This window comes from Gracilinanus agilis, chromosome 3 (genome assembly GCF_016433145.1).
Source record: "Gracilinanus agilis isolate LMUSP501 chromosome 3, AgileGrace, whole genome shotgun sequence".
Taxonomy (NCBI): domain Eukaryota; kingdom Metazoa; phylum Chordata; class Mammalia; order Didelphimorphia; family Didelphidae; genus Gracilinanus; species Gracilinanus agilis.
Genome location: NC_058132.1, coordinates 594,890,782 through 594,903,486, shown reverse-complemented (window position 1 = coordinate 594,903,486; position 12,705 = coordinate 594,890,782). Strand labels below are relative to the sequence as shown.

The window sequence follows — 12,705 nt, the reverse complement described above, 5'->3', positions numbered from 1 at the left end:
AAAGGAAGGAAGGAAGGAAGGAAGGAAGGAAGGAAGGAAGGAAGAGAAAGAAAGAAAGAAAGAGAGAGAGAGAGAGAGAAAGAGAGAGAGAGAGAGAGAGAGAGAGAGAGAGAGAGAGAGAGAGAGAGAGAGAGAGAGAGAGAGAGAAAGAGAAGGAAGGAAAGCCAAAATTCCTGCTTTCAAACTCTTTGCAATAATACCAGCATAACTTCTCTATTGTAGATTCTGTCTTAGTTGGGGTGGTAGATATGAATTCTTAAAGATTCAGTCAAAAAAATCTTTAATTTGTCCTGAGTTCTCAGAGTGAGTGACTTAACAAGGATCTTTCTAAAAATGACATTGAATACTTTGCAATTACCTAGACTTAAAGATGAGGTTTTTTTATTCATCTTTGCCTTAAACATAGCAGCACCCCAAAAAATGTTGGTTGAGTTTAACTGAATTGTATTGGATTCAAATACTTTTGAGTAACAAAGCTTGGACAAAAAGGGAGGTCAGCAAATATTCTCTCAGATCAAACAGAAATTTTTCTGTTTGGCATTTAAATCCCTTTAAACTCAGCTCCAAGCTACCTTTTTCAGTCTTAAGTGCTATTCTCCTTTATACATTCTTTGCTCTGGGATTGTTGCTATTTCTTATACCCAACAAAGGATCTTCCACTTCTGATCCATTGAACTGGCTTCCCCTCACTCCTAGGTTGCTCTCCCTCCTCACCTCTGACTTTAAGAATCCCTTATTGTCTTCAAAATATTTTGCAATCTTATGTAGGCATTTGTCATTCTCCCCTCTTCTCTCAACAGAATATAAGCTTCTTGAGGACAGGTACTATTTCATTTTTGCCTAGCACAGTACCCTTCACATACTAGGATGTGAAATTAATGAATGGTTCTTGTTGATTTAGGATCTGATTTATTGAACATTACCTTTGCTTTTATGAAGAGCGTGATAATCTACTGCCCTGAAACTCTGTGTGATGTCCCTTTGCCTGGGTGTTGTATAGGCTGCCTATGTGGAAGCTACCCTCCTTGTCCACCACTCCCTCCTCCCTTCTATCCTCCCATATTATCTTCATCCCTTCAGTGTTCCTCGTCTGCTCTTCCCTGCCCCTCCATTGTGACCCCAGAACTTTGTTCTTCTATTAAGAGGATGCCCTCGCATTAGACCTGTGGCCTCCTCCCATCAGAAATTACTTTGCATATGTGTTGTACTTGTGCAGTACTTAGCAGTACTTGGAATACAAATGCTAGCTGTGTTGAACAGTGGGAAGGAGGAAAGAGGATGGATAAAATAATCTCCCAAACTTATCTTTATATATTACCATCTTGGTTTTCCACTGGAAATCTTTCCATGCTCCCTTCTATTAGAATTAAAAAAAAAAAAAAAGAAGAAAACAACATTTGGTTAGAAACCTTTGAGACAATAATAATGTCAATTCATGAATATATTTTGATAAATAAGAAACAAGTTATTTCTACCTTTGTTTATTTCATACTCTTTGATTTTCTTCAGCAGATTCTTATCAATTTGATCACAAACTGTTTTCAGGGCATCCAGGTTGTCCTCTCCTAGAATTCCCCGTTTCTCCATCTCAATGAAAAGTTCCATTAAAGTCTGGTGGGGAGGAGAGGACAAGAAGGGAAACAGCAGTTCAAAAGACTGGACTGTGGACTACACTGTTATTTAGGAAGCCTTTTTGCTTCCTTCTACATTCTCAGAATCAAGGATGCTTTTTTTTTTTTCAAAAAAGCAATCACACCTGCCTCCATTTGGATTGGCCAAAGGTCCTTTGTCATTAGTGGTTTTTTTAGTCTTTAGATAGGGTAGTTAGGTAGTACAGTGGATAGAGCACCAAGCCTGAAAATATATGGTCCTGGATTTAAATCTGACCTCAGATACTTCCTAGCTGTATGACTCTAGGCAAGTCTTTCAACCTTGATTGCCTAGCCCTTGCTATTCTTCTGTCTTAGAACTGATAATAAATCAGAAGGTAAGGGTTTAAAAAAAATCTTTAGATAACCTGACCTATATTTTCTGGGCATGTTCTACCCTATAAGTGAAAGATGGAGAGAGGGCTCATCTCAAGTAGTCCTTAGAATATCTGACTATGCTCAGAGGTTTCAGTTCCATAGGATGAGTAAAGTCTAATGCTGAGACAAATATCTAGAAACTATGGCATTAGATATAATCATGGATATAATCATGCCATTCCTGACTCTGACCCTCCAGTCCACTGCTAACTCTCCAAACCTGTGGTTCATCCTGCTACTCCACCCCCTTTCAAGTCTCTGATTAAGATAGAGCCATAGCCAAGGAAAACTTGGGGTCAAGGCCCACCTCTGAAACTCACCAGCTGTGTGAACATGGACCAGTCACTTAAATTGTTTGAGCATTTCCTGAACTATAAAATGCACAGGTTGGACCAGATGGTCTCTAATGGTTCTTCCATCTCTAACACTATGATCTTATAACCTCAGAGAAATGAGGAATACCCAATGCTAATCAATTGTTCTAGCCCCACAGAGACTCCCTTTTTTGTGTTATCTCCAAACACAGGACCCATTTTTTTTCGAGGGATAACCATTTCATACTCCTGACCATATCCAAGATCCTGCTGGACTGTACCCACCAACTTAGTTCTGCCTAAGAGTTAGATGGTGGCAGGCTGCTATATCTGAAAAGTCTTCTCTCTCTTCTGATTGATCCCTTCCATCCTGACCCATTCACAGAGAGAACTCTGGATGACAAAGCATAGCAATGCCAGCTCTTACCATATCATCTTCTAGTTTGCACTTGGGAATCTTGGAGCTCAATATAAATTTGATAGATTTCAATTCAGGTGTTCCCACGCCTTCTGACAGATTAAAAAGCAGGATCCTAGAGGTGGGGGTGGGGGGAATTAAGAAACTTTTAAAAATGTTTCCTTGAGGCATTTTCTAAGTTCCTACTGATTTTTTTCTTTTCTTTTTCAAATTATAACAAGGACCAAATAAAATGGGCATTACCATATCCATAGGAGAACAGAAAAAAGGATTGTACATGAAATTGCAGCTTTCATTTACAAACTGCTTGTTATCATTTTAAGAATCTAATAAATTCAACCCGTAGATTTCAAAGTTGTCATGCTTACCTGCGCTTCTTTCTGGCCTTCCTTCTGTTTTCTTTTGTTCATTTGTTCATGTTAACAATGTTTCTTCAATGACTCCCTTCCCCCCTTTTTTTGTTGCTATTTTAAATCTAACCACTCCAGCCCCCACTCTACTCCCACCTGTACCACTGTGGGGGTAACAACAACAACCACCACCACCACCACCACCACCACCCAAGAAAAACAAATCCCTTATAATTAGCATGCAGAATCAAGCAAAATAAATCCCACAATATCTGTGTCTGAAAATTGTCATGGAGTACTTACAGATTGAGAATGAGAAATCTCCCTACCCCATTTGCTGATTATTTTAGTACTAGCAGTATTCTTGATTTAATCAAAGTGTAATTCTAGCACAGTTAAGCAATGTTAGCATAAGTTAAGTGAATATTAGATTATTGCAAAAAAATAGTCTCCAAAATAGATATCAGTTACCACCCATAGTGACATTCTGCATATTTACAGTCTTGGTACCTTCCCTTTTCAGCTGATTTAACATTATTCTTTGTGACTTTGTAAGTCCAGGCACTGTGCTTTCTGTATACCATATCTTTCTGATTACTGTTATTGTTTAGGCCATACTTTCCCCAGATACTGTACTTTTTATGCTTATTTTTTTACATACATAAACCTGTCATTTGAAGCATCAGTTTGGTATATTAGGAAGCCACAAAGCTCAGGGTCTTTGGTCTTGACCAGAGTCTGGCTTTATTGTAAGACTAGTTCTCTCTTAATAAACCTATTTCTTTTTGGCTTGGAGACTTTGTTTCTTTTACTGTTTCTACCGATTAATAATTTTCACCACAAGATGTTGCATGGAACTATACACTTAGACCAAGAGGCAGTATGATTTTATGGAAAGCATATAGAATCTGGGGCAGGGGGACCTGAGTTTAAATCCCATCTCTCTTACTTATTTCCTCTGTAAGTCTTTTAGATCTTTTAAGCTTCTTGGAACTCAGTTTCCTAATCTGTAAAATGAGGAGGTCTCCTCCAATGACTATCTGGTATAAACTGAGGTTTGAGAAAAACAGCACTTTAACACTAAGTTGAGAGATTGATTAATTCATTCACTTGTTCATTTACTTATTCATTCATTTATTTCCTCATTCATTCTTCATTCATTCTTTTATTTGTTCAATTTATTTGTTCATTCTCTTATTTATTTATTTGTTCATTTACTTATTCATTCATTCATTCATTTTGAACTATAGACACCTGTGGAATACTGGAATATGCTTCTGGTTTATCCATCTTGATCTTGCAGTTATTGGGGATGGCCGGACTATTAACCAAAAAAGTTTCATCATAGGGCATAACTCTCAGTCTTAAAGTTATCTCCTGGTTTCTACAGAAAGTGGTATGTGGTGTGTGTGCTATAAGGAGTTGAATGTTTTACATGAAGGAGAAAGTTCTGGGTTTAAATCCCACTTTTGACCATATTTAAGTCAACTTTTCCAAGTCTCCATTCCTCATCCATAAGATGGTGATATAAGTAGTTACCTTCGGAGTAGGGTCTGTCTTATGTCTCTTTCTGAATTCCCAGCTTAGTAGAGTAGGTACTTAATGCTACTGACTCACATAAAGTGCTTTATAAATGTTAGAGTACTACAGAATCCAAAATGTGAGCTCCTCCCATCAGGGGAACTCCAGGGCTTGGTATGTAGTATGTTTATTGAATGACAAAAAGTGTCAACAATAGATATGATGGTATATTGACCCTTTCTCCTCCAAAGCTTCCTACAGGTGTGAATTTAATTACAAATCTCCCAAGTAGCTCCCTGAGGTTAGGAATTTTTTCATATTTTCTATATTTGTAACCCTGGTACCTGTCATAATGAACAATTCATTGTAGGAGCCTGATAAATATTTGTTGCCTAATTGATTGATTACAGCCACCATATGTTTACAGGTTGACTTGTCTTCATATTTTGGAAATTGAGAAGATTGAGGTATATATTTATGAAGCCTGCAAAATGCTAGATGATTTCTTACCTGTGTGAGTTGCTAGGGCTTAGACATGTCATATAATTCAGGGAACCAAGTTTTCAGGAGGTTCAAGAAGATGGGCAGAAGACAGGACTCCACAGTTTAAAAAATGCTCATTGGATTATATTGGATTGGACCCTCCCACCCCAGTTCTCTAAATTCAGGGGTTCTTATTCTTTGCTTAATTAATAAATTCCTTATGCTTGAAATTCTCATCATCTATAATATACCTATATTCTGATCTTTTATTTATGGAATGTTTAAGCAAGTTATTTTACTGATCTTCAACCCTAGATAAGGCTGGTTATTCATGAGGGAATGAAAAAAACATTAGTTACTTATTATATGCCATATTCTGTACTAAAAATAAGGAAAATTATACAAATAAATTACAGATCAGGATAGGCAAACACAGCTGGCTAGAGGTAACCAAGGAAATTAGCTTTTTCAGTGCTTTTAGTCTCCCCTTATGATGCTCCTTTTCTTAGTTTAATTTTGACTTGGTTATTGGCTCAAGATCTTTGAGAACCTTTAAACTTCCTTTGCTTGCATCAATACTTGTAAATTATTTTATATGAATTGTGAAAACACTATAACTGTAACCCCATTACTGACAAAAGTTGTTTTGTTCTAGGTATTGTAAGAAATAAAATGGATATAAAAGGATAGATTTAAAAATATTAGGGTTTTAAAGGATTTATTGGTAGTCATTAGAAAAATGAAGCCACGTGCCATTACTAAGAGTCATTTTAAAAGACCCACCATTACCTCCTTTCCCCATCCTGGCTCTGCTCCAAAACCAAAGAGAGGAAGAGGGAGGAGTTACAGCCAAACATGAAACAATAATGTGACTATGGAAATGTGGAGATGCAGGAGAGATTAAAGGGGATTTGAGGAAAACTAAGGGCTTATGGGGGATGAAGTCCGAGGTTCAAAATCTCCATTTATACAGTATGAAGCTTACCTCAGAGTGCTAACTTTAAATAAAAAATTAACCACTTTAGAGCAGAATATTTTTAAAAACCATGTCAAGTAGATTACAATTCTACTGTAAGAAGGCAGGGAAATAAATTATTTCACATTTTTTAAATTGCTTCTTCATCATCACTGTTATCATTATTATAGTATCATGAATAATGTAGCACCCAGGAGTTGAATGAAGTATGCAAGGCCATTTGTCTAAGTCGTTCTTGACTAATATGCTTTCTGAGCTCTTTAAATCTAACTTTTATTTTTTTCCTGTTTCCCCTCTAGTTGTCAGAATATAGGCTATTTCTTTTTCACTCTGACTCATTTCCCCCTTCCCCCACATCCAGTCAGTTGCCTACTCTTATTATTTCTCTCTCTTCAACATTTCTCCCATGAGTCCCCCTTCTTCACACCAAAAATATCCTCATTCAGTCCCTGATCTCTTCTCATCCAGACCATTGCAATAAACTTCTAGATGATCAACCTACAATAGTCTCTTTCTTCTCCACTCCATCTTCCATAGAAATGCCAGTTTCAATGGTGTCCCATTACTTCTAGCAAAAAAATGCAAATTCCTCTGTGTTTGGCATTTAAACCACTCTTCAATTTGCCTCCTCCTAGTTTCTATTTTTTTAAAAACCCTTACCCGGGGAAGCTGGGTAGCTCAGTGGATTGAGAGCCAGGCCTAGAGATGGGAGGTCCTAGGTTCAAATCTGGCCTCAGACACTTCCCAGCTGTGTGACCCTGGGCAAGTCACTTGACCCCCATTGCCTAGCCTTTACCCTCTTCTGCCTTGGAACCAATACACAGTACTGATTCCAAGAAGGAAGGTAAGGGTTTTAAAAAAAAAAAAAAAAAAAAAAAAGCCCTTACCTTCTGTCTTGGAATTAATCACAATATCAGTTCTAAGGCAGGAGAGTGATAAGGGCTAGGCAACTGAGATTAAGCGACTTGCTTAGGATCACACAACTAGGAAGTGTCTGAGACCACATTTGAACCCAGAACCTCTCATCTCTATCTACTATGCACTTTATCCACTAGCTGCCCCTCTAGTCTACTTTCCAAATCGATTACACATTGTGGTTGTTCAGTTGCTTTCATTTGTGTCTGATTCTTTATGGGACTCCCATTTGGGGTTTCCTTGGCAGAGATACTGGAGTGGTTTACTATTTCCTTCTCTAGTTCCTTTTACAGATAAGGAAACTGAGGCAAACAGAGTTAAATGATTTCTCTGGGGACGCACAGCTAGTAAGTGTGAGGCCAGATCTAAAGTCAGGAAGATGAGTCTTCAGGTCTGACTTCAGGCCAGACTCTCCATCATGTTACTCTCCCTCCAACCATACTGATCTACTCGCTATTGCCATACATAATATTCCATCTCTGGTCTCTACCTTTTGTAAAAGTTGTTCATGTGTGGAGAATGCCCTCCTCCATCCACTTTGCCTCTTGGAATCTCCATCACCCTCCTCAAATGTCACCTCCATGAAGAAACCTTCCTAACTTCCCAGTTTTTAGTGTACTCTCAATCACTTTCTGTATTTATTTTGTATATGTCTTGTATTTACTTAAAAGTGAACACATTCTATCCTCCTCTCCATCCCTGCCCATCCCTAGTAAAATGTATGTTCCTTAAAGACAGGGACAGCTTCATTTTTGTCTTGGCACCCACACCCAGAGCTTTATATGATGGTTGGCACATAGATAGAATGCTTGTTAATTGATGTTTTTTATTTAAGTCTGACCATTTATCTCATGTTATCCTAGTACTAAACTAGACACACTATTTCATTGCTTGGGTAGCTAGGTGGCACAGTGGATAGAGTGCTGGACCTGGAGTCAGGGGGACTCATCTTCATGAGTTCAAATCTGGCTTCAGACATGTGCTAGCTGTGTGACCTTGGGGAAATCATTTAACTCTGCCTCAGTTTCTTCATCTCTAAAATGAGCTGGAGAAGGAAATGGCAAACCCCTCCAGTACATGGCAAGAAAACCCCAACTGTCATCATGATAAGTCAGCCTCTACAGAAGACATTGAACAGCATTTCATTGCTCATGGAAAACAATGTAGACCTACCCAGGAAGGGTCATGAAAGTATTCAAACTCTTTCACTTTCTGATTCTAATCTTAGGACTACAGGCTAATAGAACGCTCTTGGTAGGAAATAAAAAAGACCTAACTATGCAAAATATCCTTAGCAGTACTCATAGCATAAAATGTGCAAATATTCTACACGTCCAGTCACCATGAAATGGCCAAATTGTCGTATGTGAATGCGATCTTACTCCATGAGTTATGATAAATACAGAGTGCAAAGAAAGAGAGCAAGGAAGCATAGTTAAAAGAACAACATAGTGGATACAACTATGTATATAACAGAAATGGAAAAAAAACAAAAACAGAAAAACACAAATGGGGACATGAAAATAAACAGTATAATTTTGTGTCGAGGCTATTAAAGCTAATATCAGATACTTGGGAAAAAAATCTGTTATTTCATCTTTGTAGAAAACTCCTAGTAAGGACACTCTATTAACACAAAAACCCATTCTAAACTTAGTTTTAAAGAGTTAACTATGGCTCTAAAAATTTAAGTGACTTGTCCAGGGCCACACAACTAGTCTGTTTCAGAGGTTGAACTTGAACTCGGGTCTTCCTGATTCTGGGCCCAGCTCTCTCTCCACAGTGGCTTCTTGATACAAATGTGGAAAAAAAGAAAGGATGCCCTAAAAGCCTTAGTATGATTTTAAATTTAAATCATCCTGTTGATATGTAGACTTAAAAAAACCCAAATAACATATTCACATTTAAAATAGTACATATAGTCTTAAAATGTGTGTAGATATTTTTACATATATAGACATATTCATACTTAAAAACATTATAAAATGAAGTTTATAGCTCTATGTACAATTGTTTTTATAACCACTTAAAAATATTTCTTATGTGTTTAAATATTTCTGTGGGTAGATACAAGAAGGACAATAAAAATATTTTTACAAAGAATAATCTTATGCCCATTGTGTTTGGAATGATCTAGTAAATATTATTCATTTTCATTCATTTGATTTAGTAGCTTCATAAATGAATGGGATTCTGTGGAATTGCTTGTGGGCTCCAGGGGGGCGGGGGAGGGAAAAGAGGAGGAAAAGAAAAGGAATCATGTAAACATGGGAAAATATTTTTTAAAAAAGTTAAAAATTAAAAATAAATAAAGTTCTACTAGTGCACACTGAATGAATGAAAGAATGAAAGAATGAATGAATGAATGAATGAATGAATGAATGAATAAGTGAATGGGTTTCATTGTGCCACCTAGATCTAAAGAAGGAACCACTGGGAGCCTGAAAGCAGCATTTCATTTTTCACTTTTATTTATTTCCTTCCCAAGCGAGATATGTGTCCTCTTTCTTGGCATGAGGAATATGGAAATATGTACTGCATGACAGCACTAATAAAATATACATTAAACTACTGCCTGGGGAAGGATGGGAGGGAAGAAGGAAGAGAATCTGAGTTGTAAAATATCAAATAATAATTATTTTAAGGTGTTTCTATGTGTAATTGAAAAGAAAAACATTTTAAGTTTAAAAAGAAAACTAAAGGGGCTTTAAAAATAGTTTTCTTGTTGGCATAGTTGGGGTTTTTTATTTGAGTTCTCGGGTGTGAGCTTTCCTCTACAAACACACAGATCAATAATTGCCATGAGTCAGATTAAGAGGCAGAGATGAAGATTCTCGCCTAGGAGCCTGCAGCAGTCAGTGTCGGGTCTTCGTGACTGCATTGTTGCTTTCTATTCATTATTCCATACTGTCTTTTGCATAACTGCTTTCCAAAGAAATCCCCAAATGAGGAAGGAAGTACCATTTGTCACACTTGGTCCTGACCAGTGTATGTAATTGTAATCATAATCTCTTGGGGAAAATATCTGTTCTCTATCAGAAACAAAACTTGAAAATTCAAACCTATGGACAACAAATATGGTAACCAAATATATCGTGGCAGAAGTTCCTCAGCACCTCACTTCTCCCGGGGGCTATCTGGATTCTGAGCATTAGATTTCTAATTGGGAAATGAAAAAGTTCCAGAGGACTCACGATGAAACACACTATCCCCCTCCAGATACAGAGCTGATGGACAGCAAGAGTCCAGGTTGAGGAATTCATTTTTATTTGTTGACATGGATTTTGTAATATTTGTCATGGAATTTGTTTTTTGTTTGTTTTTGCTTTCTCAGCAGGTGGGGTAAGGGGAAGTAAGAGGGAAAGACTTCAGAACCGAAAGTAAAATACGATATAATTTTTTTAAATGAAGAAAGGCTTTATCTTTCCTTAAAGGAAAAAGTGGGGAATAATTCTTTTCTTGAGGGTTTAGGAAGGAGGGAGTGGGAGCCTCTCACTCGCCCTTAAAATCACATCATCATTGTCATTAGCATTTATATAGCACATTGATGTTTCCAAAGTGTTTTAAATATATTAATATCATTTGAAGTGGCCTATTTTGCCTATGTACAAAGTTAAACCCTGTCTACAAAAATAAATGCATCCAGGAGCACCCAGATGGTTCAGTGTATAGAGTGCTAAGCCTGGAGACAGGAGGTCCTGGGTTCAAATGTGACACTTCCTTGCTGTGTGACCCTAAGTAAGTCACTTAACCCCAGTTCTCTAGCCCTTACCAGTCTTCTGCCTTAGAACTCATGATTAATTCCGAGACAGAAGGTAAGGGTTTAAAAAAAAATCCAATTAGCTCTCATTTCAAACATAATAATGATGTTAAGGTACCACTTACCTGTAGGGGGAAATCTGAGCTTTGTTTGGCACTTGAAGCTCCCTCTCCATCTCTGGACCTTTAGTGTTCAGGGGATCATTGAGAAGATCTATTCGGTTAATGCGGAAGAGTAGTTCCTTCAAGAAGAACAGATTGTCTTCCTCCAGAAGACCCTTTTCCTCAAGTGTCTGGAAGAGCACCAGGGCATCTTTGATATGGTTCTGCTTCTTCAATGGGATCAGATCCAAGCAAAGGAATTTTAGAGAAGCTAGATCGTCACTGTCTATTTCCTCGGCAATATCGTACAGAAGTGTGTGGAAGTCCATGCTCACCAGAAATTTAGGAAGGTGAAGTTCTAGCCTACAGAGAGAAATCCTTTATTTTAGTTGAGGCAGATAAACTCCCAGCTGCATACAGCCCAAGATCTCTTTCATGTTCAGTTGAAATTCTTACTTTCTCAGAGAGTGTTTCCCACAACATTCAAAGTCTGTACTTTCTTAAATATACCGAACCCAAGAGTTTCTCTTACCAACTTGAATATATTGTTGAATATCCCAAAACACTTACTAAAATGGCTGGTACATAGCTATTGCTTGATAAATATTGGGCAAATGAATGGAATGAATGTTGAACCAGGTCTTCCCAGATCATTCCAAATCATGTTCACCTTGTGGCAAAAATTTATTAGCAGAGACGCCAAAAAATAAAATAAAATAAAATAAAATAAAACAAAGTCTTCAAGCCAAAAGGAAATAGACTTATTGAGAGAAGGCCGATCTCACAATAAAGTTGGACTCTGGTCAAGACCAAAGACTCTGAACCTTGAGAGTGGCCTTTTTATATATCCAAAAGCTTATACTCCAAGAGCAACATGTGTCCAGAATAAACATACATTAAGCAGCTGAAGGAACAGTACAGTAGTGGAAAACAGTACAGGAGTACAAGACAATCATGCTAAATCAGCAGAAAAGGGAGTGTAATTGAATTTTAAAAAATGTCACTATGGGTGGTAACTGATAGGATTATTCTTGCAATAATGATACTTAGAAAAGTCAAATCTAACATTCGTGTTCAGAACAAGCAGTCACTTAACTTATGTTAACACTGCTTAACTATGCTAGAAGCACATCTTGAACAGTCAAGGAAATCCAGAATATGAAAACTGCTATTACTAACTTAATCATAAAGGGAGGCAAGGAGTTTCACCTTCACAATCTTCCCCTTCTTTGTTTTCCCAATTTTCAGCATATAATCACAAGGGATTTAAATTATTTCTAGACTTTAAACACCTAGGAGGCAAGGATCATGTCCTTTTTATTTTTTTACTCTTACTTTCTGTTTTAGAATCAATACTATGTATTATTCCAAAGTAGAAGACAAGAAAGGGCTAAGCAATAGGGATTAAGTGATTTTCCCAAGGTCACAAAGCTAGTTATTGTCTGGGACCACATTTGAACCAAGGATCACCCATCTCTAAGGCTTGCTGTGGAATTACTTGTCAGCTCCAGGAATGAGAAGGGAAGAGGGGAGGGAGAGAAAATGAATCATGTAAACATTTAAAAATAAATAACATTAAAAATAATAATTTGAAAACAAATAAAAGAGAAATATAGGACAAAATAAGTGTAAGAATCCAACACATATAGATAGGCAAACTTTTATCAGGATTATCTCTACTCCTATAAAAACATACCTAGCTCAAACTTTTTAGAATCCTATAAATAACTAGACCTGGTGGTCTATACCTATAATCCCTGCTACTGTGGAGATTAAAGTCGATGGATTGCTGGAGCTCCAGAGTTCTAAAGTGAAGCAGGTTAAAGTAATTGGGTTGATT

At 37.2% G+C, this 12,705-nt stretch overlaps 1 protein-coding gene across 1 annotated transcript in view; it reads right to left on the bottom strand.

Annotated features, from left to right (window-relative positions):
• LOC123242697 (caspase-8-like) overlaps window positions 1–12,705 on the bottom strand; it is a 37,687-nt gene that overhangs the window by 6,752 nt on the left and 18,230 nt on the right. Inside the window, exons 2-5 of the mRNA XM_044670640.1 lie at window positions 10,890–11,228; window positions 2,769–2,874; window positions 1,476–1,611; window positions 1,319–1,357 (exon numbers count right to left, since the gene is read on the bottom strand). Coding sequence (XP_044526575.1) covers window positions 1,319–1,357; window positions 1,476–1,611; window positions 2,769–2,874; window positions 10,890–11,194 — 586 coding nt within the window. The 5' untranslated portion in view covers window positions 11,195–11,228. The remainder of the gene's footprint in view (window positions 1–1,318; window positions 1,358–1,475; window positions 1,612–2,768; window positions 2,875–10,889; window positions 11,229–12,705) is intronic.